The 27,176-nt window shown below is 41.5% G+C and overlaps 1 protein-coding gene across 1 annotated transcript; it reads right to left on the bottom strand.

Annotated features, from left to right (window-relative positions):
• Nucleotides 1-22,883: 22,883 nt before the first annotated feature.
• IL17A (interleukin 17A) lies at nt 22,884-26,958 on the bottom strand. The gene is made up of 3 exons (XM_059176381.1): nt 26,888-26,958; nt 25,259-25,455; nt 22,884-24,073 (listed from the first exon to the last, which is right to left on the bottom strand). The coding sequence occupies exons 1-3, from the start codon at nt 26,912-26,914 to the stop codon at nt 23,836-23,838; spliced, it is 462 nt and encodes a 153-aa protein (XP_059032364.1). The 5' UTR covers nt 26,915-26,958; the 3' UTR covers nt 22,884-23,835.
• Nucleotides 26,959-27,176: the final 218 nt, after the last annotated feature.

Below are 27,176 nucleotides of genomic sequence, written 5' to 3'. Positions count from 1 at the left end.
TTTGAACATGCTCATCTGTCAGTGTTTGAAGAAATTTAGAGAAAATACAACTACTGTAACAACTCAGGAGTATTTCAGGTTGAGCCATGATTGGCTGTGAAAGATTTAACTTTTTCTTAAAAGTACGGAAAAGTTTTTTTCTGTTTCGTTTTCCTTTAGTGCTAGACGTGAAGCTGATGCTGAGGGCAGGCAAAGGGTCTTAAAAGAAGGGGAAAGGTCTCCAGAAAGATTGGCTCTGGAGTAGTTCTCCTTCTGGCTGTGTTAGATTCACTCCTATTATTATTCAAGATGAGAATTTCAACTTTGTTGCAATGAAGAAAGCACATGCATTTGTTTCTTCCCATTTCTGTCTGGATATGAGAGAAAGGGTTATCACATTCTTGTGGTAAGCATCACTACAGTGAGCCATCCTCTAGTCAGGAGGGTATAGACAGTCTGGTTAACCACACGGCTCACTGAGACACAAGCTAGACAGAACTGAGAGAGGATAGGGCTTGTGGGAGGAGCCTTGGTTGTGACACAAAGATAAAGACTAGGTTATCTGGGACAGGGAGGAGATTTATGAATATTTTATTTAACAACAATATCTGTTCAAGGACAAAAGTTAAAATTAGATAGTGTACTGTATAGTCCTCTATCATTTCAGAAACTTTTGCAGATCATCCAGCACCCTTTATTAAAGAAATATTAAACAGATGTGTAAGCCCAGTGGCAGCTACCACACTCCTGATAGAAAACTATAATTTATAAAATAAGGTATAACCTGCAAATATTTCTATTCTTCTCTAAAATTTTCCCTTGGGCAAAACTGTTTGCTTATCATAGGCACAGTGAAATGGTAGACTGAATGGATGGTTTTCAAATATAAATACGATTTCTCATAACAGAGCTTCTGCTCCAAGTTGAGCAACAGGTAATATGAAGGTATATTCTCTGACAACTGGCTTCTTTAATGTTAGCACGATGTTTTTAAGATTCATCCAAGTTGTTGGGTGTCAGTGTTTTACTGCTTTTCATTGTTGAATAGGATTCCATTGTATGACTCTGCTAAAATTTAGTTATTCTTACACCAGTTGGTAGGCATTGAGTACTTTACAGTTTTTGGCTACTCTAAAATTTTACATTTAGGGGACGCCTGGGTGGCTCAGTTGGTTAAGCAGCTGCCTTCGGCTCAGGTCATGATCCCAGCGTCCTGGGATCAAGTCCCATATCGGGCTCCTTGCTCGGCAGAGAGCCTGCTTCTCCCTCTGCCTCTGCCTGCCATTCTGTCTGCCTGTGCTTGCTCTCTGCCCCTCTCTCTCTCTGACAAATAAATAAAATCTTTAAAAAAAAAAATTTACATTTAGGTCTTTGTGATCTACCTTTTCATTTTTCTTAGGTAGCCTCTCTAAGAGTAGGATTGTTGATGCTTATGATAGTGTATGTTTAACTGCTCAGCTATTTTCTGAAGTGACTGTGTCACTTTGCATTCCTGCCAGAAACATATGAGAGTTCCAGTTGCTCCTACATTCTTGTCAGCACTTGCTGGGTATTGTTAGTTTTAAAATTCTCATCTCTCTTGTGGGGAGTATTTCAATGTGCTTTTATTTTTCTATTGATCGATTTATCTACCTACCTACCTACGTATTATCTATCATCTATCCATCTATCATCTATCATCTCACTATCTATCATCCATCTATCTTTTTAAGTAGGTTCCATGTCAAGTGTGGGGCTTGAGCTCATGACCCTGAGATCAAGAGTCAATGCTCTATCAACTGAGACACCCAGGTACCCCATCAATGAACTTTTAATTTGCATGTCATACTATATTGATGTAAACATTTGCAACACTAAAGAGCTCTGTCCTTTCACTTAAGGGTTACCATTTACAGGGGTTTGCATACATGAGTGGCCAATCCCATGTACCAGCAGTTCCATCTTAGATAATTCTTTATCAGAAAAGTTGATTTTTCACCTTTTATGTCAACTTGTCCCGATTTTGTGGGGGTTCCTTTGAGCTTCTTCACAGAATATATGGCATCTTGTCACGCATCCTTTAGTGAGGAATATGGTTCCAGTTTCATCCTTTATAAGTACAAGTTGACCTTTTGCCTTTCTCTTTTCTCCTGGTAGACTGGCATTTATCTTTATTCTGAATCCAACCCAGGTAATACAGGGTTATACTGGTTTTCATGTTCATGCCATGGTCACTCTACCATAGTCTTATATTGAAAGCTTTGGTCAATCATCATTGATTCTCTTTACTGATTTGGTGCTATTCACAATGCCCAGTGACCGTGATCGATCTGCTCCATTTAAAAAAGAAATCTTGGGCTAGAGGCCTGAACAATGGAGTTCTGGACAGCTGAAGTCAGATAATAGGGATGGGAAATGTAAATTTGAATGCCATCTTTATACAGATGACAGCTGAAGTCACAGATCTTAGGAGCATGTCCACATTTAGGGCACAAAGAAGTGAAACTGACATGGAAACAGAAGAAATTGATAAGGAGATGAGGTAGAATGTCACAGGAACCAAACTAAGGCAGAGTTTTAGGGAAGAGAGGGTGTTCAATAGGGTTAATCCTGCACAGAAGCGTAGAAGGAGAGAACCGAGAAGATGCTGCTGAATTTGAAATTGGGAGGGTATTTGAGACTTTAGAAAGTGCAGTGACAGACAACAAATTAGTAGAGGCAGAAGCCAGAATGCATAGGATCAGGTAATGAGAAAGTGGAAGAAACAAGGACAGACATGTCTTTCAATAAGCACAGTAGACATAAAGATACATCTGAGTCATCCTTTGCTTCTTCCAGTAGGGGAAGATGTGTACATCTTTCTGTGCTTTAGATTCCATTTGCTTTGGCCTGAGGAACCTTATTCTCCTGAACTCTCCTCTGTTTTCAGCTCTGGCCATTTTCTCTGTTTATTAATCAAGAGTTTTTCAGTCTTTTTTTTTTTTTTTTAAAGATTTTATCTATTTGTTTGACAGACAGAAAACACAAGTAGGCAGAGAGGCAGGCAGAGAGAGAGAGAGATGGGGAAGCAGGCTCCCCACTGAGCAGAGATCCTGATGCGGTCTCGATCCCAGGACCCTGAGATCATGACCTGAGCCGAAAGCAGAGGCTTTGACCCACTGAGCCACCCAGGCTGGCTTGCTTGCATTCTTTCTTTCTTTCTTATTTTTTTTAAAAAAATATTTTATTTATTTATTTGACAGAGAGAGGTCACAAGCAGACAGAGAGGCAGGCAGAGAGAGAGAGGGAAGCAGGTTCCCTGCTGAGCAGAGATCCCGATGCGGGACTTGATCCCAGGACCCTGAGATCATGACCTGAACCGAAGGCAGCCGCCCAACCCACTGAGCCACCCAGGCGCCCCAAGAGTTTTTCAATCTTCAAAAAGCAAAACCATAAAAACTACGAATAAGTGACAGGTTCCCATGGCTACCACTCTAATGCCTTTCTTTTTATAGCCAAGCTACTTCAAAAAGACCCCTTTTCTTGTGTCTCCCACTTCCTCTCCCCTTCCATTCTCTGCTCCGTCTCCTCTAATCTGGTTTTGGCTACCGCTCCAAGAAAGACAGGTCTCTCTCTAGAGCTCAGTGATTTAGTTTCTAATAGCTAACAGACACTTTTCAGGTCATAACTTAATTGATGTTTCTTGGCATTTGATTCTATTGACTACTTCCTCATCTTTAGGTTCTCCATTCGGTTGGCTTCTCTCTCTCTGATTTCTCTTAGTAAGTTTGGGTTGCTCTTTCTGAGCCTCCTTCATAGACATTGGGTTTAATCTTCAGCTGTTCGGTCCTTTCACTTTGTACCTTCTCTTCTGGAGACACCAATGAAAACATCGCTTCTGATACTCATTCATATGCTAGTGCTTTGGATGTCACCTGCTTTTGCCTAGGGGTTTTACTGTCCAAATTCCTCAAGCTCCAACCTTTGCTGAGCTTTTTTCTCCATTTTCTCACTGGACATTCTATATAGGTGTCCCATAGTGGTCTCAAACCCAGTAAACTCAGAATTAATCCACTGCTTCCATTGGCCCCTAAATTAATATTCTTCTTCCTTCCATTGCTTATTTTGCTGAAAGACATCACCATCCACCCATTAACTAAGTCCGAAATCTGGAGCCATCCTTGTCTTTCTCCACTTCTGCTTATTTCTCCCCAACTTTGCCTTCAAATCCTATTGATTTTACCCTTAATGTTTCTCAAATTCACAGCTTCTCTCCATTTCCACAGCCACTACTTATTTTCTCCCTTGGAAAAATCTTATCTTTTCAATTATTTCCTCCATGCTGAGAATGCTGTTCATTTACCCCCTCAATTTCATTCTTCAAACATATTTAGCAACTCTGTGTTACATACAAAATACTATTGAAGGGGGAGAGTATCCGCTTCTAGTCAAATGTTCTATTCTATCTTGGACACCTCCTCTTGCCTGCTTCCTCACTAAACCACATATTAGGAGTCTAAATCTTAACTGATCTTTCTTCCACTTCCATCCCAACCACCCACCAAACTGGCTACTCTGCACGTTATGAAATTCATCACTCTCCAGGTTGGATTGGAGTAAGATATGTCGATCAGACAGAGATTAAATTATACTGCAGTAAAAAGCAGGTGGAATGGAAAAATTAATAGTCGGTAGTGACTTTATGTGAGTTGAGTACCCCAGTTCCAACAGTCTTTGACATTTGTTCCCTCACCCCCGCTAAACCCTATAATCAGTTTACTGTCCCTCGCCCTTATGTCATTATTTCCCCGTCCTACCAAGCTTAAATCCCACGGTTAGTTATTATAATCACTTTTTTTTGCACATGACCTCCATCCTTTGCCTCTCTCACTTGGTCAGATTTAACTGGTAAAACTCCACCCACAGTTAAATTCAAGTCTCCATTTATTCTGTACTTGAACTTACACTGCTGAATGTGGGTGGAGAAAAATCTACAATCCTGCTGACTAATCTCACATTAAATTTATGACCACGAACCTCAACTGGGCCTGTAATGCTGCCCAAACTTCCGTTTGCCACCCACTCTCCTGTGTAACTGTTTTGTGTTTTCTCTTATCTCCTAGTGCCAGTTACCAATGTATTGCCTCTCTTCTCCAAGTCTACCTCAATTGATAGAGTCCTCAAAACTCAATACTTCCTCCTCCATCTTCCCTCTAGGTAGATAACCTAGAGGGAAGAGGCCAGATAGCCTCTTATTTTATTCAGAAAAAAAGCAATCAGAAGAGAACTTAAGTCCTACGGTACATCACAAGTGCGTACTTGCCTGCCTGGGTCTGTCTACTCTCCTATTACTCCAGATGACCTGACTGTACTCCGAGCAGCCGGACTGACAGTTCCATTGAGTCACTAGTTCCTATTCTCTGACCCCACTCAAGCTCATAGCTCTAGAATTCTTCTCCACAGAAGTTTCTTTGTAGTTCTTGCTTTATTCAAATTATCATAGATCTCCTCAGGAGGGTAATACCACTGTATAAGATTCAATGACTTGAATATAATTTCACATAGTGTTTTATCCTATGGTGTCATTATTTGGCGTCACTATTCAGTGTTATCACTGAATCAATGCTGTGTTTTTTCCTCAGTTAAAAGGTAAGTTTAATATGGCTTCTTGGCTCTCCCATAGCATGACCTCCAAACATGGGATAATAGCTGAAATGACTTTTTATACAATGATACATGGACCAAATTCAAGACAAAGATTTCAGCAGGACATAAGCAGGACTTCTTGATTTTTGGAAGTAATGAATCACTCACTGGATTGTGACATTTCCATATCTGAAGTTCTTTAAAGCTAATGTTATTTGATTTCCTACAATGAAGTTAAACCACAATCTGGCAACCAAGACCTTTATAAATACTTCTTGTTTTTTATTCTTTTTCTATTTTCCTAAAATTGTTGGTGATAAAAACAATTGGTTTTTATCCTATCCTAAATAGTTTGTCCTGTAAACAAAACAAAATTGATGTTATAATGTTTTTGCTTATGCAGAGTATCACTTTTCTACCTTTTGATAGAGACACAGGTGAGAAGGCCATTCAAACATTCTTCCAGCATAAATTTTCATAATAATCCTTGTAGTCATCCAATAAGATTCAGCTAAGGCCCTGCTTCTCCGGGAAGGCACTGGATAGGTAAAGGTGAATGAGCCAGGCTTTTTACCTTTGTCTTCCCAAGTAAGTAGAGCAGGATTGATGACACAGGTGTCCTCAGTAAATGTTACAGACTGAATCTTCATTGCCATTATTGTCACCAAATCTCTATTTGGCACACATTAGGGTATGTTTAAACTACTGTGCCTTGTTACTCCTTCCAGGAACTCATGATAGTAATCTACCTGTAGCATTCCAACATGAGACATGTGAGATACAGGTCACCTTTAATATGAGCCTTTTAAGTCTGCTTGCTTTTAACCACAGACACATATGGACTTCCCCTATCTTCCCAGCAACATGCATTGAGAATTAACTTTGTCAGCTCTGCTCTAAATTGTACACGTGGTGAGAGCTGGTGCGTGAGGATGTGAGGAAGCAAGCACGAGGACAACCACTCTTGAAGTCTCCAGGCCTCTCTCGTTGGTGTTAGCACTATCCTTTCTTATTGTTATTTTTGTGACAGGCTCTGAGCTACTGAAACTGGATTCTAAATATTCCTCTGTAGTCTAAGAAATAGGAAACACCTGGACCATGGCCCTGCTCTCTCTCTCTCTCTCTCTCTCTCTCTCCCTGCCTCCCTTCCTCTTCCTCCATTACTTTTACCACTTCTTTTTCCAGATATTCTGAAACTTCTCCCAGGCACACCTCAAATTTCTCATCATGGGTGAAGCTCTTCTTGGCCATCCTAAAGTGAAGTGTTTTCCTTTTGAAAGTCTTTGACACTTATAATCTGTCTCACTAATTTAGTCAGTATCCTGCCACGGGACCTCAGTTCCTTCTTATCCCCTATCCCCACTTTCCCTGACCCTATCAGACTACAGGTTCTTTGAGGATGGGATCTTCATTATTCATCCTTGACTATCTCCATAGTCTCTAGCAGGATGTTTTGCTCCAAATAAGTGCTCAACATAGTTGAAACAGTACAATGATTAACTATATTGCTCTTTAAAAAAAATCTTAAGTAGGCTCCGTGTCCATTGTGGTACTTGAGCTCACAATCCTGAGATTAAGAGTTGCATGCTCTACTGACTGAGAAGCCAACTGTGCTTGGTTATTTGGGTTTGCTATTGAGGAGAATAACGAGGAAAAGCTACTCAGTTGAAGAAACCAACTGTTCTCTGACTCTTTGCAAACTCTGCTCTACCACTGACACTCTGAGATGCCTCCATGTGGTTCCAGCCCTTGTTGCCTGGGCCCGTCTGTGTGATTCTCTTCTTCAGCCCTGTCTCCTCAGGCACCCCCCCACCAAGACACATGAGCACAAGATGTCTGAGATTTGGATCTCCACGATGGATGCTCCCATGAGTGTGAATGAAAGAGTCATTATTTTTGTTGCAGAACACAGAGCCTGGGGCTGGAAGTATGAAGGGTAGGAATGAACAAAAGCAAACAAAAGATTGTTCCTCAGAGGGATACCTGGGTGTCTCAGTCAGTTGAGAGTCTGCCTTCAGCTCAGGTTACGGTTTCAGGGTCCTGGGATTGAGCCCTGCATGGGGCTCCCTGCTTAGTAGGACGTCTGCCTGTCCTTCTGTCCTTCCCCTTGCTCATGTCCTCTCTCTCTCAAATAAACAAATACAATCTTAAAAAAAAAAAAAAAGAATGATTCTCAGAGACTCTGTCACTGCTTCAACACATTCCATTTGAGGTTCTCAGTGACTGAGCTTAAGGGCAGGAGATGCTATATTAACACAGGCTCTTTCCAATCTCAATCTATATCATACTTTCTGTTTAGCTCAGAGTTACTTGGCCAGGGACTCTGTGTGCTTTAAGACTCGGAATGAGAAAATTTGGAAAAACAATTAGTCATTGAACTGCATTTCTATGAAAGTCGTGGGCTCAGAGCTTGCTAAGTTATGTCTGAATGGGTTCATTTGACTGATAGGGTGACTGAAGCTCACAGAACTTAAGTAATTTACCCGAACTCATACAGCTAAATAACAGATAGATCTGGGCTAACCCTAATCCAGCCAGGGGTGTTTGTCTTCTCCGCTCTAGTGTGTAGTGCTCAGGGTTTATACACCTTTCTGGAGCTTAAAAAATATTCAAAATGTGAAAAAGGGAATTAACTGGCTCCCAAATGTCAAAGGAAACTGATATCAGAAAAACAAAGTTAAATTTTATTTGTCTTTTTAAAAAAAGATTAGGTACTTACACAGAATCAAGCATCATGTCAACTGGTCAATTACTTTTTTTTTTTTTTTTAAGATTTTACTTATTTATTTGACAGGGAGACACACAGAGAGAGGGAACATAAGCAGAGGAGAGCAGGAGAGGGAGAAGCAGGCTTCCCATCAAGCAGGGAGTCTAATGTGGGACTCGATTCCAGGACCCTGGGATCATGATCTGAGCCGAAGGCAGATGCTTAATGACTGAGCCACCCAGGTGCCCTAGCCAATTACATTTTATCAACTCAAATAATTACATACAAATTTTGCTTATGGTTGGATATAGATGAATTTCTATGGTTGGGTCTCATGGGTGGTGAGCCTTCAAAAGGAAGAGTGTCTAAGGCTTAAGAATGTTGTAAAATTGACCTATGTATGTGCCCTAGCCCCTGGAGAAGCTCTATCTTTCATCCTTGGAGAACTTTTAATTCTTGGGGAACAAAAGTGAGCAAGAAGGAGAAGAAGTAGGAGAAGGGGAGGAGAGGGGGAAGAGAAGGAGAAGGGAGGGGTAGGCACAATCTGCTCTAGGGAGATGGTCTTATGTGTTCTTTTTATTGTCATAAATGCTTAGTTCAAAAATAAGCACAGAGTAAGCATCAAACCAATACTCCAAAGAAGAAAACTCATCAAATTTGTAAAAACCCATTGTGACATTAAATCCTCCATTTCCTCCCCCTGGAATTTGATCTGGGCTGAGTAGAGGACAGCATGCATGGTGCAGATTGACCTCCAAATGGGATCTGCATCCAAGCAGAAGGGAGAAGGGGGTCCTGTCCCCCAGAAGAGGAAAACCCATCACAGGAATAAGCCCAAACATGTAGTGGCACACGCTGACTCAGCTCTCTATTTGTCTGGTCTGTGTGCTCCAGCACGATATTAGTGGGGGTTCAGGATTTGCTGCCGATCAGTTTTATACATAGTAGAGCCAGTTGTCCAGCCAATAGAAAAAAAAAATGCAATAGCAAATCATTTAAGTGGTAAAGCCTTGTCTATACCCTAGGTGCTATGACCATGCTAGCAGTGCAACAAGCAGTATTAGGGACCTCCAGAATTACTAAAGCTGAGGCCACGTGTCAACCAGGGCTGTCAAAAGCAAGGTCAGACTCATTATCAAATGCTTTGCTGCCTCTGGTTTTTGGGGAGTGAGAAAAGGCTTCTTTGCTTCACTCAATGGTGCCTGGGTGCTCACTATTTGATAATTCTTTGGGGCTCATAAGGAAATGAGATGAAAATGTGCGAGGTGTAATGACACATTAATGCCTGTCCCTGATATCATAGTATGGATTAGAAACCCCCTTGAAAGGCACCTTAGAGGAGGATAAAGGGAAAATAGAAATTGAGGATTTGTCGAGGAGAGGGGGACAGAGAGAATTTGAACAAGGGAAGAGCCTCTGCTTGTTTCACAGTGTAAAAGCCAGCTTGGGTTTTAAATATTCTTCTCATTTCTCCCCAAATCATTGAATCTATCCTGAAAATGTCAACACTTCAAAGATGAAACCTCTTCACGGAAGTTCTTTTCCCACCCGGAAGTGGCGCACAGATCTCTTTGAGACCTCCTGTCTTGATGTATTTTCCCATTGGAAATGTGGTCACAGTCAGCACAGGGAGCTGTGGCTGGAGCCTGTTGATAAAGCAGCAGGAGAAACTGATCATTAAACAAATCAAGGAAAATTCGATTTCATCTCATTCACTGTTTTGTCCAGGGCAGGTGGGCTGCGGGTCTATAGCACAGGGTTTCTTGGTGGACCTTTTTTTTTTTTTTTTTTTTTTTTTTAAAGATTTTATTTATTTATTTGACAGACAGAGATTACAAGTAGGCAGAGAGGCAGGCAGAGAGAGAGGAGGAAGCAGGCTTTCCGCCGAGCAGAGAGCCCGATGCGGGGCTCGATCCCAGGACCCTGGGATCATGACCTGAGCCGAAGGCAGAGGCTTTAACCCACTGAGCCACCCAGGCGCCCCTTGGTGGACCTTTTGAGCATCTTTCAGAGCCCAAGACATTTGACAACAGATACCCTGGAAAAATAGGTATTCCTTCCAACTTGAACTCCAGCCCAGTGCCCTGGGGTAACTGGTGAGAGCACGAGCCACATTTGGAGGAAAGATAGGCTGGCGGAACCCCTCCAAGACTTAGGAACATGGGGAGCATGGATTTCCCTAGGTCTCTGACACTAGGTTCCAAGTGAGATCTTTATTTTCCCTCTGGGAAATTAGCTACGACTTTCTTGTTAGCATGAAGGAGCCTGTGGGCATGGCTTTTCTACTACGCAGTCTGAAGAAGAAGGCTGAGGGGAAGGTCAGCTAGACTCATAACTCAAGTATGGCATTCTTGATGTTTAAGATGGAGGAAGGATGGTTGTGGAGGATTAAAAGTGGTAATTAAGGAGCACCCTTGGCACTTGGCTGGCATATGGAAGGGACATATGTATGTGGGACCTTTTTACTTACCTTTCCACTTGCCCTTCGTTGTGTAGTCATGGTGCTTTTATATCTGAAGAAAGCTTGCTTGCAAGGTTAGCCATGGAATGAAGGCTGTGGAAAAAAGAAAGGAGGGAATGTTTCTACATATCAAATGTTGCTGAAGGGAGGGGTGAGATGAAGACTAAGAAATGGCCATGGAATTTGGCAACATGGAAGTCATTGCTGACAGGAACCATTTTGGGGAATTGATGGGATGAAAGCTTGGTCAGAGTAGGTGATGTAATATTTAAAAATCTTCCCCATTGTAAGAGGTGGAAAACCATTAGTACTTTCTTAGCATTTCAACTTGTGACATTTTGATATTTTAACTCCTCTGAACCCAATTTCCTCCTCTTTCCCCACCGCCGCCTAAACTGCCCATAACTTGTTTTTTGAACTTGCTGAATTGATTTTTCATCTGAGACATCACAGGGCTGAGCAAGTGGTGGGGCTGTGGCAGTGATGACCTTAATTTGATCAGAAGAAATAACCCCTGTGGCTAGTTTATGCCCTAAGTAGACTGACTTACTGTGCCTTCAGCATAAGTAGCTCTTAACAGAGGTTGGCCGTTCTGTGTCTACGGCTGTGTCCTTCATTCCGGGGAACTGATAGGACAACATAAATCGGATGAAAGCATGTGCTTAGCTCACTGTTGCTTTGGGTGGGTGAGATATTTCCCCTGATGTTTTGAATATGAGGCTATGTTTTTATAGGGAATTATTTGCTAGATTTTGTCGTTTTTTCCCAGCTCATGTGGGTTCTTGGGGCTTCTCTACTTGAGTGTACCACCACAAGGTGGTGCAATGGACCACAAGCATGGTGGACTCTCTATATTTGTGGTTTTTTTTGTTTTTGTTTTTGTCGATGTGAAGTTGCAGGTTTCAGATACTCTTTCCTAGAGCCATTTTCATATAATTTCACATTTCCCACTCATTATACTATTTCATATCACTTCTCTGCCATTTGGCTACAATCAAATGCATTATACTATTTCATTAAACATGGAAATGACTTATTTGAATTACCAAATAACCACTGTTTTTAAAGATGCTGATTTACAGGGCCACCTGGGTGCCTCAGTGGGTTAATGCCTCTGCCTTTGGCTCAGGTCATGATCTCAGGGTCCTGGGTTCGAGCCCGGCATCAGGCTCTCAGCTCTCTACTGAGCAGTAGAGAGCTGAGCAGAGAGCCCCCGCCCCCTTACTGCCTCTCTGCCTGCTTATGATCTCTGTCAGAAAAAAAAAAAAAAAATGCCGGTTTACAGATCACAAAGGTACCATCATTTTAAAAAGAAGTAGATGTTCATTTAAAATCAGAAATTATAGGGGAACCTGGTCACTTAACCAGTCAGTTAAGTGACCAGCTCATGATTTCAGCTCATGTCATGGTCTCAAGGTTGTGAGACTGAGCCCAGGATGGGCTCCACATTCAGCAGGGAGTCTGCTTGAGAATCTCTCTCCCTCTGCCCCTCCCCCCACCATCCTCTCTCTCACACGCGCTCTCTCTTAAATAAATAAATAAATGAATAAGTCTTTTTATAAAATCAAAAAAAATCAGAAATTACAAGAAAATATTACAATTCTCCATCCCTATGATTCAGAGTAATTCCTATTAGTATTTTAATGTATTTCCTTCTTACTTTTTAATGTTTTCTTTAAAATCATTGAACTATTTTCTCTTGTCCTGATTTTTACTCATGTTTAATTACATTTTAAACATTTGAAAAATTTTCATGATTCTCTTGTCCTGATTTTTACTCATGTTTAATAACATTTTAAACATTTGAAAAGTTTTCATGATATTTTATAAGCTATCATAGTTTTGTACTGTACACAGAGCTTTATTTGTATATTTTAAAATTATTTTGCTCTGATAGCTTTCTACAAGTGTAGTTACTGGTCCAAATAGCATGAACACACAAGTTTCTTAAATTATAAATTGCTTTTCAGAATGTTGTACTCATTTATGCTTACTAGAAGTGAATAATTGCTCATTTTAGCACATTATTACCAATACAGTTAGACTTAAAAAACTGACTGCTAATTTGATAGGTGAAAGGTAGGTAATTATTTAATGTGAACTTATTTGATCATTAGTGACAATAAATGTTTCTGTATGGGTTTCAAAGACGTTTTGGTCCCTTACTACATTTTCAGTTTACATCTTCTGTCCTTTGAGCAGATGTTCTTAATGATTGTCTTATCAATTAACATGAGATTTTCATAGTCAATCAGTTAATAAATATCTACTGCAGGGTGCTAGGAACTGTTAGAGCACTGTGGGGGAGAGAGGGGATAAAGCAGTGAACAAAGTAGACAAATATTCCTGCCCACAAGGAGTTTGACTCTAGTGAGGAGAAACAAAAGCAGGATAAGTAAGTGACATAGTGTGTTAGGAGGAATGTACACCACAGAGAAAAATAAATCAGAGAAGTTGTGGGAGAGTGACAGGGTGGTCAGAGAAACCTTCACTGAGAAAGTGACATATGTTAGAACATTAAAATAAGGAAAGAGAAGCTCATGAGGTTGTTTGGGGAAGAGTGTCCTGGGGAAGGGAACAGCAAGGGCAAAGGTGTGGAGGTGGAAGCGGGTTTAGTTCTTAGATTAATAAGTCAGATATTAATGTCTTGCCGTATTTGTGACAAATATTTTCCCAATTTGTTGCTTGCCTTTCAGTTTAATGTTTCAACATATAGAAGATTTACAGTTCTGTGTGGCTGAATCTGTCACTTTTTTCCTTTGTGTTTTTCCTCCATATCTTTTAAAACCTTTCTTTTTAAATTGTTTTTATTAACATATAATGTATTACTTGCTGCAGGAGTACAGGTCTGTGAATCATCGGGCTTACACATTTCACAGCACTCTCCATAGCACATACCCTCTCCAGTGTCCATCACCCAACCACCCAATTCTTTTAAAACCTTTTAATTGTGAAATGCATCTTTTTGTGCAAGAAAGAATAAAATGTATGTGTATAATTTAAAGAATTAAATAAAAACAAACAAACTCCCAACACCTGAAACTGTGCTGTCCAAGTTCAGAAGTGAAATATTGCCAGGACTGGAGGTCCTGGTGCCCCTCCCCTCCCCCTCTTTTCCCTCTAGAAGGGACCACTGTCCTGATTTTTATGTTCCTCTTTCTATTGCTTTTTAAAATAGTCCTATCACACTTGTGTTTACATCCTTAAATGACATATTGCTTAGTTGTAAAAAACCAAAGGGCAACCACAAAACTAGCTGGTGAGAAGCCACATCCGCACTGTTTTGGGGGCCACCCAGGAGCTGTGGAATCCTTTATCTTGGTCGGAGTCTGCCTTCAGCTTTCCTGAGACTTTGCAAGAGCACCTGGACCAGGCAGGAGTGAGACCTGGGAAACCCGGAGAGGTGTGCGGTGGGGCCAGAGAAGCAGAGTGGCCAGCTGCCCCAGAATCTGGAGCAGAGTTGTAGCTGGGATGCTTCTGCTCATGCAGGGGTCTCATTTCCCAGCACCCTTACATGGGAGGGAATAGACACTGGCTTCCCAAACCTCCACATAAGGGATGCAGGCACAGTGACCAGGAACGTTTCACTTGAAGTCTTATGTGCTCTTTTAGTCCACTTGGGCTCTTATAACAGAAAACTAGAGACTAGGTGGCTTATAAGCAACAGAAACTTATTTCTCCCAGTTCTGGAGGCCGTGTCCTTGCATAGCAAGGGCGAGTTCCCTCGCCCTCTCTGCAGCCTCTTTTATAAGGACGTTAATCCTATTCATGTGGGCTCCTCCGTCATGACCTCCTGGCCTCCCAGAGGCACCACGTCCAAATCCCATCACACTGGGGATTAGCTTTCAACATATGAATTTTGGGGGCACGCAAACATTCAGTCTACAGCATGTGAGTGGGGATAACCTTCTGTTCCACCATGAAGCATTCTAGATCTGTTCGTCAGCCATTTAGCCTACCCTAACTGATAATGCTCCTTCTCCAGGTCCAGCAGAAGGAGAGTCATGGTGAGTAGGCTGCTCTGTCTTGTCTATTTCTGAGACTACCAGGCCCAATCTTCAGTTTTCAAAGGTAGATCAAAACAGACCCTTTGGTGGCAGGGAGCTGAGTGTTTTAAACTAGTCCAGTCAGTGGGGCAAGGAGTTCTTCAGCTCATAGTCAAGAGAGGTCAATTACGAAAAAGAATCTGCAATATAATTTTCCGGCTCTTCCGTTCTTAAATTCCAGAGCTGAGTGGGAGGGGGGCTGTTACTGATAACAGTCTTCAGTAGGTGTGTCTCTTGAATCTTATGGCTCCAATCTAGACTGGGTGCCCTCCACCCCTGGTGCATGGCTGCCATCCTGGCATCTTCTTTGCCAGTCTTCCTTTGCCTCTTTCTTATGTTGACTCATCTTCCATGTCTTGGTTTATGCTCTTGTTTTGATGGAGCACGTTATTTATTTTTCTTTTCAATTTGACTATAGTTGACACACAATATTACATTAGTTTCAGGTGTACAACTTAGTGACTTCACAAGTTTATATGTGATGCTGTGTTCACCGCAAGTGTGGCTACCATCTGTCCTATCACATTTCTAGTACAGGCTCACCGACTATAAATTCCTTATGCTCTGCCTTTTATCCTTATGACTTACTCATGCCATAACCGGAGGCCTGTAGCTCCCACTCCCCTGCACCCATTTTGCCTGTCCCACCATCGCCGTCCCCTCTGGCAACCACCAGTTTGTTCTCTATTCATAGGTCTGATTTTGCTTTTTGTTTGTTTATTCACTTTTTAAAGATTCCACTTATGAGTGGATCATGTGGTATTTGTTTTCCTCAGTCTGGCTTATTTCACTCAGCATAATAGTCTCTAGGAATGTCAGGACAAAGGTGCCCATTCTTAAATCCCTAGCTTTGGTTCATGTCTCAATCAGCTAAAGCATATTTCTGAATATTGTTTTTACTTAGAAGGGTGCCCCCATTTCCTCTATCCTGACGTGTTTGAGAAAGTCTTTCTGTTGACCTTACAGAATGTTATTGCATAAAGAATTTTTGCAATTGCATAAAAAGAATTTATTCTTTTATTTAGCAAATATTTATTGGGAACCTACATGTACTAAACATTGTTCTTTTTTCTTTTCTTTTTTTTTTTTAAGATTTTATTTATTTATTTGACAGACAGAGATCACAAGTAGGCAGAAAGGCAGGCAGAGAGAGAGAGGAGGAAGCAGGCTCCCCACTGAGCAGAGAGCCCGATGAGGGCTCGATCCCAGGATCCTGGGATCATGACCTGAACCGAAGGCAGAGGCTTTAACCCACTGAGCCACCCAGGTGCCCCTATTGTTCTTTTTTCTTAAGCAAAATTTGTATTGAGCCATTACAGACAGATGGAGAAGTGTACAACTCATAAGTGTACAAGTCAATAAAATTTCCCAAATTTATCACTCAGTGATCAAAGAAGTCTTACCTAAGCAGGCACAATGTGAGGTCACTTTATCTCCCTCAGTATTTTGAAGATTTTACTCCATTACTTCCTGGTGTTTGCTGTGGAGAAGTCTGACATCAATATAGTTTTGGTTCCTGATTGGGTATTTTATATTTTCCTCCTGACTGTGAGTCCTATATCTTTTTCATTCTGAAAATTAAAAAAGAAAAACTGGTGAATATGTTTGACTGTGGTCTCTTTTAATTAGTTTGGTCTAAATGTACTTTCCAGATTCACTTTTTAAAAAAGATTTTATTTATTTATTTGACACAGAGAGAGAGATAACAAGCAGGCAGAGAGGTGGGCAGAGAGAGAGAGAGGGAAGCAGGCTCCCCGCTGAGCAAAGAGCCTGATTTGGGGCTTGATCCCAGGACCCTGAGATCATAACCTGAGCTGAAGGCAGAGGCTTAACCCACTGAGCAACCCAGGCACCCCCTAGATTCACTTAAAAAAAAAAAAAACAATTCCACAACCATGGAATACTTTATCCTATTATAACTTTCTTTATTGTATCTCTTTGATTTATCCAAGTTCTGTTCTGTTATTTCTTTCTTTCTTTTTAACCCAGGTTTTTTTATTTGTTGTTTATATATTTCATCTCTGCTCACTGACTTTTATATCTCCTATCAGTTTGTATTTATCATCTCTTCGTTTCTTTGTACTCTTCATCTATATTCAGAGAACATCTCAAATTGGTCCTCTCTAATAGTCCTCCCCAAGGATGGTCTGTAGAGGGTTACCAGACAGAATGCACTACCTGGGGAGTTTGTTAAGAATAGTTTCTCAGGGGCGCCTGGGTGGCTCAGTGGGTTAAGCCGCTGCCTTCGGCTCGGGTCATGATCTCAGGGTCCTGGGATCGAGTCCCACGTCGGGCTCTCTGCTCAGCGGGGAGCCTGCTTCCCTCTCTCTCTCTATCTCTGCCTGCCTCTCTACCTTCCTGTGATCTCTCTCTGTCAAATAAATAAATAAAATATTAAAAAAAAAAGAATAGTTTCTTAAATGCCATCTCCAGAGATATTTACACCCTTTTAAAGGTGATGAGAAATGGGGTGACCAAGAACAAAATTCCAGAGTAACAAGAAATATAAGCAAAATCCCAGACGTGGGAAAGAGTTATGCATGGCATTGAGTGCCAAAGGGATCAAGTGGTCTGGGGCACTGTGAGGGGTGGCCTGGGCAAGGTCATGGAGGGATATTTATGTCATGCGAGAGAGTTTGCACTTTATCATAAGGCATGGGGGAATTAAGAGTGAACAGGGCAGTTATGGGATCAGATCTGTGTTTTAGAAAGAACACCCTTGAAAGACGGAGAGAAAGGAAACAGAGCAATGGTTGCTGCAATGGTAACAACGCCATCTTGTGTGCGCCAGTTGGTTGTAAGGTGCATTACAACAAAGTTATTTGTTTTGTACTATGTTAAAATACCAAAATTTGTAAAGAATATTTCTTAAAAAATTAGATTCAAGATTATTCCTTGAATAGTATCACTTTCAAGTGCAACCTAGACTTTCTAACACTAGGAAGTGACCACGCAACAGCTCAGTGTTTGGAATTGTATAACTGGGAGTATGTCATGAATGAGCCTTCGTTCATATGTCCTGTGGCAGAGGTAACACTCTGTCTGACCAAATCCCATTACATTTTCCTTTTTTTTGAATATGCAAAAAGACTACATTTCTCAGTCTTCATTGGTATTAATTTGGGTCTACATGACTGAATTTTGACCAATGAGATTGGCTCTTAAAAACTGCCCATAGAGAGGGGCATCTGGGTGGCTCAGTCAGTTAGGCGATTGCTTTTGGCTCAGGTCACGATCCTGGTCCTGAGATCGAGCCCCATGTTGAAGGGGGGGGGTCCCTGCTCAGTGGGGAGTCTTCTTCTCTCTCTCCCTCTGCCTCTCTGTCTGCCTGTGCTTTCTCTTTCTCCCACTCTCTCTCTCAAATAAATAAATAAAATCTATTAAAAAAAAAAAAAAACCCGGCACATATAGGGGAACCTGGGTAACTCAGTCAGTTAAGTGTCTGCCTTTAGCTTAGGTCATGATCTCAGGGTCTTGACATGGAGCCCCATGTAGGGCTCCCTGCTCAGTGGGGAGTCTGCTTCTCCCTCTTCCTTATTGCTCATGTTCTCTGTCGTTATCTCTCTCTCTCTCTCAAGTAAATAAATAAAGTCTTTAAAAAACCCTGCATATATAGTTTTCTGCCTTCTCTTTAATATCTTTGGCTACATGTCCAAGAGAAATATAGTGCTGGGCACATATTAATTTGAAATTTCTAGTAGCCATGTTAAAAAAAAGAAAAGGGCACCTGGGTGGCTCAGTTGGTTAAGCATCTGACTGTTGGTTTTGGCTCAGGTCGTGATCTCATGGTCATGAGATGGAGCCTGGCGTTGGGCTCTGCACTGAATGTGCAGCCTGCTTTAAATTCTCTCCCTTTCTCCCAACTCCCTGCACTCTCTTTCTCAAAAAAATACATAAATAAAATAAAAAAGTAAAAATAAACAGGTGAGTGGCGCCTGGGTGGCTTAGTGGGTTAAACCTCTGTCTTCGGCTTGGGTCATGATCTTAGGGTCCTGGGGTCGAGCCCCATGTTGGGATCTCTGCTCGGCAGGGAACCTGCTTCCCCTCTCTCTCTGCCTGTCTCTCTGACTGCTTGTGATCTCTTGTGATAAATAAATAAATAAATAAATCTTAAAAAAGAAGAAACAGGTGAATTTCTAGTAATTTCAGTTTTAATATATTTAACCAACCCAGCACATCTAAAATATTATTATTTCAACATTTATTAATATAAAAGTCAGCAAGATATTTTACATTTAAAAAATATTGAAATGGGTGATGGTGGTCAAAAGGTACAAACTTCTACTTACAAGTTAAATAAATCCTGGGGATGTAATGTGCAGCATAGTGACTAGGGTTAACAATACTATATTATATATTTGACAGTTGTTAAGACAGTAGATCTTAAAAGTTGTCATCATAAGGAAAAAAGAATGTAACTATGTGTGCCAATGGATACTAACAAAACTTACAGTGGTAATTATTTTGTGCCATATACATAAATCAAATCATAATGTTGTACACCTCACACTAAAACAATATATGTCAATTATATCTCAATTTTTAAAAAAGGGAGAAAAATACTAGAATCCCCAGGACTAAGGAGCCAAAATGAAAAACAATAATCGCAGTGTCCCACTGCCCCAACTCCCTCAAAATATTAAGAGTATTTGCCACAGACTCCATCATATCTCATATTCTGTCTGACTGTAATAAGATTGATCATGCTTTGTACTTAGGAAGAATGCATGCTAAGTATACTGGTAGTATCCTCTCTGTGTGAGCCACATATTTAATCATGACCCTCATAACTAATAATTTTGATCCTCACAACTAATAATTCTTGCAAAGAACAGCACTCAAAAATAACAAAACAATTCTTTGAAATAAGTACATATTTTACACACAACACAATGCAGTTAGGATCAGCCACATTTCAGGTGCTCAATAGCCACATGTGGTTAGTGGCTACTGTATGAGACAATGCAGCTCTAACTATACCTGATAATCAGAATTTCTTTCTCCTTCTCCTCCTCCTCCTCCTCCTCCTCCTTCTTCTTCTTCAAGAGCATGTACACTCAGGAAGGGGTAGAGAGAGGAGGACAGAGAGAATCTGAAGCAGACTCCAGGCCCAGTGCATAGCTTATCATGGGGCTTGATCTCACAACCCTGAGACCATGACCTGAGCCAAAATTAAGAGTTGAATGCTTAACCACCCAACTGAGCCACCCAGGTGCCCTGAGACTGTGCAGTTCTAGATGCTGCTGCTTTAAGAAGGTAGAACCTCTGTCAGCCCGAGTTCCTGAATATATGAATGAAGCAAAGCTCCCTGAGAATCCCTGCTGGATAGTAACATGAACAAGAAATAAACTTTCATTTATTTGAGCTTTGCCTATTGCAATAGCTTTTAATGACCTACCCTGACCAGGTCCCCTGGAAGTTTGAGAATCATTGAATTATAAACTGTGAGAAGCAAGGCAGAAAGGCCATTTAGGATCATATTACAATGCAACTTTCATAGTAACTTTGGAGTTTGAGAGAAGTGAGGAGACAGAAGAGAACTGATGACAGGTTTGTCACGGATTGGATGAGAGGAATGAGTGACAGAGAGAATCCAGATTTCTTGCTCAGATGACTAAGTAGATGATGTCATTTGAGTTGATAAGAGAGGCAGTAGGAGAACTAATTTGGGAGTAGAGCTAGTGAGTTTAGTCCCTGTTGACTTTGAGGTGCCTGTGGACAATGGTTCAAAGTTTACTTCAGCATTGGCTGCTACATGCCAGGTCAGGTGCAAATGGTCTGGATCTCAAAGGACTCTTAAAGATTAAATAGATAAATCTAATATAGTATTTAGTAGTGGTGATAAACAATACCCAAAGTGCTCTTAGAGCTCAGAAGAGAGGGACCTACTCGGAAGTGATGGGTCTGGCAAGGCTCTTGAGAGGAAATGACACCTATAGGAGCCTTTTTTTTTTTTTTTTTTTTAACCTCTTGGAGTCTTAAAACATGGGTGGAGCAGTGGGATAGGGGAGGGGGCCAGGGCAGGTGTCAGGCTATTTGGGCTGCCAAAAAGAAAAATACCATGGACTAGGTAGCTTACAAATGACAGAAATTTATTTCTTGCAGTCCTGGGGCCTAGAAGTCGGAGATCGAGGGTCCAAAGCTGAATGAAGACCTTCTTCCAGATTGTAGACTTCTTGTTGTATCCTCACCTGGAAGAAGGAGAAAGGGAGTTCTTGAGGTCTCTTCTATAAGGACATTAATCCCATTCTCGAGGGCTCTGCCTCCATGATCTAATCACCCCTAGTGACTCCCTCTCTTAATCCCATCATGCTGGGGGTTAGGTTTCAACGTATGAATTTTGGGGTAGACATACACATTCAGACCATAACAACAAGGTTTGAATGGAGGGACAGGAGGGAGATGGTGGTAAAGGCGTTCAAGGTAGAAGGGACCGCACGACACAGACATGGAGTTCAATGGCTACAGGGTACACATCACGGAGGAAGCCCATGAGATAAAGCAGGCACAGCAGGAGGGCCAGGTTATGGCAGGTGACTATTGTCCAGTCTGCTTTTGTGCCAGAGACAGATGCTGGAGGAAGGATGAGGAGGACAGGAGCTGTAGCCACCAGGACAAGCAGGAAGCTGTTGTAATAAAGTAAGAGAGATGAGAAAAGATGACGCCCTGAACCTGGGATTAATTGGAGAACATCCGGAAAGTGCAACTTACTGAGTTTGGTGATTTGTGGACATTAGGACTGAGAAGAGGAAGAGGGAAGTGTCAGGGATGCCTCCCAGGTTTCTAGGGGACTGGGCAGATGATGGTGCTAATGGGGCAAAGTGAAGACAGAATAAAAGCAGGACCTCCTGGAGGGAGATGGGGAAGGTAACTGCTGCTCTCCACCCACAAAATTCCCAGGAATACCGTCTCTTGGGAAAGAGTAAGTCAGGACTGTGGGTATATTTGCCTGTTTCCGATCCTCCATCCCAAAACAGAAACGGATTTTTATTTTCACCACCACCATTCAGGGCAAACTGGGAAATGAAGAGCAGATTTGAACACAAGTCTGTAAAGCAGGAAGGTGGTAAGAAACGGCCAGCGGCAGCCGCCTGGGGAGCTCTTGTGCAAGGACCAGGACAGGAGACGGCCGCAAGAATCCGTGAGAGTCCACAGATGACACCAGAAGGAAGGACCTCTAGGTTTGGAATTGGAAAAGGAGCAGAGAGAAGCCATGGGTATCTGAGTGGGGCTGGAGCATGAGGGGAAAGGAGAATGAAGGAGCCCGCAGGATACATTTCACCACGCAAGGGGGGGTTGGACTGGCCTGAGAATTTCCAGGGCCCTCCAGAAGTAGGGCAAGAGAGTGTGCTGGGCCATGGTGGGGGAACAGGTTATGACTCGAAACCCAAAACTACTCTGGAATTGAATATGATTCAGTTTTTATTTTACTTGGGCTGAACATTTCTCATACTTGAAGTTTGTTTTGCCGCAGTAGCTCTTTTTTCTGTCCAGGGGAGAATGGGATAAAAGGCCAGGAGCAGGAGGGGGTAGTCCTGGGGTGTGGCCTGAGGAAGGAAAAAAAGTGTTCCTCTCTAGATCTCCAGTTGGCATTAATCTTCAAAAGAAGCCTGAGTTTGGAGAGAGGCTGGACATTCTAGTTTGAAAATAATGTCTTTTTTCCTCCTTCCTGTCAAACTTCAGGTCACATTTTTGGGATTGTCTTGTCTTTAATAATGATGAACCGTATCCCGAGGGCCTTCATTTATATTTGCTTAGTTCGTTTTGGGATGCTTGTGTCCACAGCATGGGCCAATAGTATGACAGCCTTGGTTCTCTATTGTCTGGAAGCCTTATAAAATTGAGTATGTAAACTTGGGGTGGAGTGCTATGACTCAAGGCCTTCTCTTTCTTTCTTTCTTAGATTTTATTTTTATTTGTCAGAGAGAGAGAGAGAACAAGCAGGGAGAGTGACAAGTAGAGCAGGCAGAGGGTGAAGCAGGCTCCCTGCTGAACAAGGAGACCAATAAGGGACTTGATCCCAGGACCCTGGGATTATGACCTGAGCCAAAGGCAGATGCTTAACCCACCTAGCCACCCAGGCATCCCTGTTTTGTTCTTTCAGCAAAGTTGCATACTCTTTCAAATAGGTAAGAGCTGGGCTCTCTGAAGGACTTTAAGTGAGAAAAAAAATAAGGAAACCGATTTTCTTTCCAAAATTTTTTACAATTTTTTTTTATTATGAGGGTTTAACAGAGTAGAGTTAGACTTGACATCTCTCTCATGAAACCTCAACAATTTACAGAATTAATAAATAAGAAACAAAGTTTAGTCTTTTTTACAGCCATGTCATGCACTCCTAAGACAGAATTTTCGACCGCCACTAAATTCTCTGTAGGATTTCCCTAGGCAGAACAGATAATCACATTCTTTCACCTTTCTCTAAAGACTTATACATAAATAGATCCATAAATAGTTCATATAAATATAGGCTTACTGGTTAAATAACAAAGTTCTCAAGTCTGGAATCGTGTCCTAAGAAATACAAAATAAAGGGGCACCTGGGTAACTCAGTGGGTTGGGGCCTGTGCCTTCAGCTCAGGTCATGATCCCAGGGTCCTGGGATTGAGCCCCACATAGTGCTTGCTGCTCAGCAGGGAGCCTGCTTCCTCCTCTCTCTGTCTCTGCCTGCCTCTCTGCCTACTTGTGATCTCTCTCTGTCAAATAAATAAATAAAATCTTTTAAAAAATACAAAATAAAGCATGTAATTCATTAAAATGAAATCTTCTGCCCCAAAGTTATCTCAGGGTCTATTAAATACATAAATAGCTTAAAGCTCTTAGAAAAGCACACCGAAAGCAAATTGGTACTCAGTCAAAACTTTCCTCTCTGTAGAGAGGGAAAGATCATTCAGATTCTATCTCTGCACAAAAAGTGTTCTCTCTGAAACTTCAGTTGGATGAACTAGTTGAAGAAGCCTATTGAGTTTGGTCAGAAATGGGGCTGGGTGTACTCCCCAGAAAGAGCAATGGTGCTGGGGAGCTGGGACCAGAAGCTCTTAAGCCACATGGCGCACAATGGGGGTGACGCAGGTGCAGCCCACGGCCACCAGCATCTTTTCCAACCGGAAGCTGTGGGGACAGTGCTGAGACTCCCTTCGCAGAACCAGGATCTCTTGCTGGATGGGGACGGAGTTCATGTGGTAGTTTACCGTCCCGTCAGCACTGACACAGCCCAGATGGCGGCACTTGGCCTCCCAGATCACAGTGGGGTATCTCTCAGGGTCCTTGTTGCGGCTGCAGGGGGGACAAAAACGAGGGAGAAAGTGAGTATGTGGTAAAGCGGGGAGGAAATCAGACAGGAATATACAAAGGAAGGCACATTCCCAAGGTGACAGAGCATGGGCATTGCACATTCTCAAAGTTTGGGGGAAGCTCGGAATTGTAGGCACGTGAAATGTTATAGAAGAGAATGATCAGTTTTTCCCAATTTCTTTGAAGAATGAGCCAAATAAGGTAGATGAGACTGCAGAGGGGATTTTAGTTTGATACAAAGGACAATTTCTTAAGGTATATATGATAGAGAAAGGCCAAGGGAATCATGTAGGTATACGATAGCCATTAATCTGACTTAATGAAGTCTGCCTTTGAAGCAGAGAAGAGATCAAAATTTTATCTGACAGCACAGTCATGGGATAGAGCCCAGAGCTGGCACAAAGGGCCCGAAACAAAAGCTTAAGCCCCTCTATAACCTTCTCTTCCCTCTCTCCTCCAGCTGAGTGAGTGACTAGCTTTGACTTTTGACTTGATTTATTTGAACTATTCTTTGAACTATAGTCACCACATAACTGAAGGGTTTTTTTGGTTTTTTTGTTTTTGCATAAAATCAGAACACTAAAAACCATTTTATATTTAATCTTGATGGGGTCTAAATATTAGCTGTACTAAGAGCACAACAGATATAGGTCTGTTGGTGATATAGATCAAGGCTGTCTGACTCAAAAAGGGGTGCAAATATCCAACATGATATTTCCTTCACTGGGTTTCAAACCATATTATCCCACTGCTAATATGTCCAAAAAAAGAAAGGCACAAAAACCCCAGTTAATTACTACTTATTTTCAACAAATCATCTCAGTGGTAGGTCTGTTAAAGAGAATTCAAGCATTAATCCCCAAGATAAATTTTTTAAAAAATAAATTTCCAGTAGACTTGGGGTATCATAAATATTGGAATAATGAATAATGTGAGTGGGTTTCTGGTGTCGGTGACAGTGAGACCTAAGGGGTAGGTAGTATGGGGGAGAGGTGGTCCTGTACATCAAAGAAGTCTGTAGAATAAAATTTGAGAATCTTTGCACGATAGCCCTTCCAGATTTGATGGATGATTCTGAGTAAAATCATCCTCAAGGTGACTTAACTGGCAGTCCTTTGCATGAAAGTTAGAACAATACAGAGATTTTTATTGGGAGCCATTACGTACTGCAGATTCCAAGGTGACGTGGATCGGTTGTGGTAATCTGAGGGCCTTCTGGAGTTCGTATTCCCGTTAAGGATATTCAGATTGACCTTCACATGCTGAGGGAAGTTCTTGTCCTCAGTGTTTGGGCATCCTGGATTTTGTGGGAATGCTATTCCCGCCTTCGCAATAGCCATCAGGCTCAGCAGCAGCAGCAGTGCCTGGAAATGAATGGGGAAAAGAAGGTAGGATATTGCATTAGCATGTGGTTTTTGCTAACAAATTGTAAAGATTATTGTATTGCTAATCATGGAGAACATACTATGTTCCAGGGCGCTCTATAATAAATTTTTGGATCAGTTCGATGACAGACTGGTTATATGATGAAAATAATGACTGAAATAAAACCATGGAGTGTTTATTAGTCTTGGACATTCTTCTTTTGAATTAGGAGAGACACCTTTTTTTATTAGTTGGCAGTAATTTTAGTAAAGATGGCAAGTCATCGGTCTCTGTCCTAGCATTCTGTGAAACCCTATGTGAAGTCAAATGTTTACCTTAGAAGAAAGGGCTGTAGAAAATGCATGTCATATCATATCCATGTTCATGTGAGAAATGCTGGGCAGACGTTCAACCCTGAACTTGTCCCCCACCTTATGTTTTCTTATGTATATTTTACAGTTTTTCTAAAGTTACGTATATACACATATTGATTCTGTAATCAATTAAATTAAATATTCTAAAAATATAAAGGCCATCTACTTTAAACCATAGTTACACTTATCTCTATTAGAACAAGTGAGTTTGTTGTATTAGACTATGGTATAATAGGGGCACCTGGGTGACTCAGTGGTTAAGCATCTAACTCTTGATTTCGGCTCAGGTCATGATCTCAGGGTTGTGAGATTGAGCCTTGCATCAGGTTCCATGTTCAGCAGGAAGTCTGCTAGAGATTCTCTCTCTTCTCTCCTTTTTCCCCTCCCTAACCTCCCCAAATCAATAAATAAATCTTTATTTTATTTATTTTTTAAAAGATTTTATTTATTTATTTGACAGACAGAGATCACAAGTAGGCAGAAAGGCAGGCAGAGAGAGGAGGAAGCAGGCTCCCTGCCGAGCAGAGAGCCGGATTCGGAGCTTGATCCCAGGACCCTGGGATCATGACCTGAGCCGAAGGCAGAGGTTTTAACCCACTGAGCCACCCAGGTGCCCCAATAAATAAATTTTTAAAAATAAGCTTGTGGTATAATAATAGGATAATGGAAAGGAAAGTCAGTGTTGCCAGTAATTAAATCCTCAAGGATAATGTACCATTTTATTATGGAATAAAGAAAAATGCTCTTGGAGAATCATATTAAATCCCTTGTACTCAGAAAATCAGATTTTCAATAAGCATTCTTTCTCACTGCACAGCATCATGTGACACTTTCCATGTGGTTTAGCCCCAATCTAGCTATCTTTCAGTTTTAATCTCATTGTTCAAACTGATGTGTATCAGTTCTTGAAAATGCAATAAAATGAGGAGTATCTACCAAAGCCTTAGCATCCTATCCTATGTATGCAGCATTCTTGGATCTCCATAGTTAGAATCCAGAATTTCATGCCTGCAGTCCAGAAATCAACAGAAGTATTGCACATTAGTGCAGGACTCACCATGGATGAAGTTGTCACAGGAGCCATTGTAACCTTTCCTAGATGACTGGAGATGGATCGGCTGTGCCTGCTTCAAGATGGACAGAGTGTAGCACTAACTTGCCCCTTTTTATAAGACTTTGCTCCTCTGTGGTCACTTACGTTGACGTATTGAGGTGGGTAAAGGAAAGACATCATTTTAGTTAAATGTTCCATCCTCAAATGAGGTCAGAAAAGAACCTCCCCTTCGTGACAGGTAGTATCTACTTTGAAGGAAAATGGACAGGGCAGAAATTCATGTTTTGAAAGA

The sequence above is a fragment of the Mustela lutreola genome, chromosome 6, assembly GCF_030435805.1.
Source record: "Mustela lutreola isolate mMusLut2 chromosome 6, mMusLut2.pri, whole genome shotgun sequence".
Classification (NCBI taxonomy): Eukaryota; Metazoa; Chordata; class Mammalia; order Carnivora; family Mustelidae; genus Mustela; species Mustela lutreola.
Note: the sequence above shows the minus strand (reverse complement) of the source record. Positions and strands in the feature narration are given on the sequence as shown.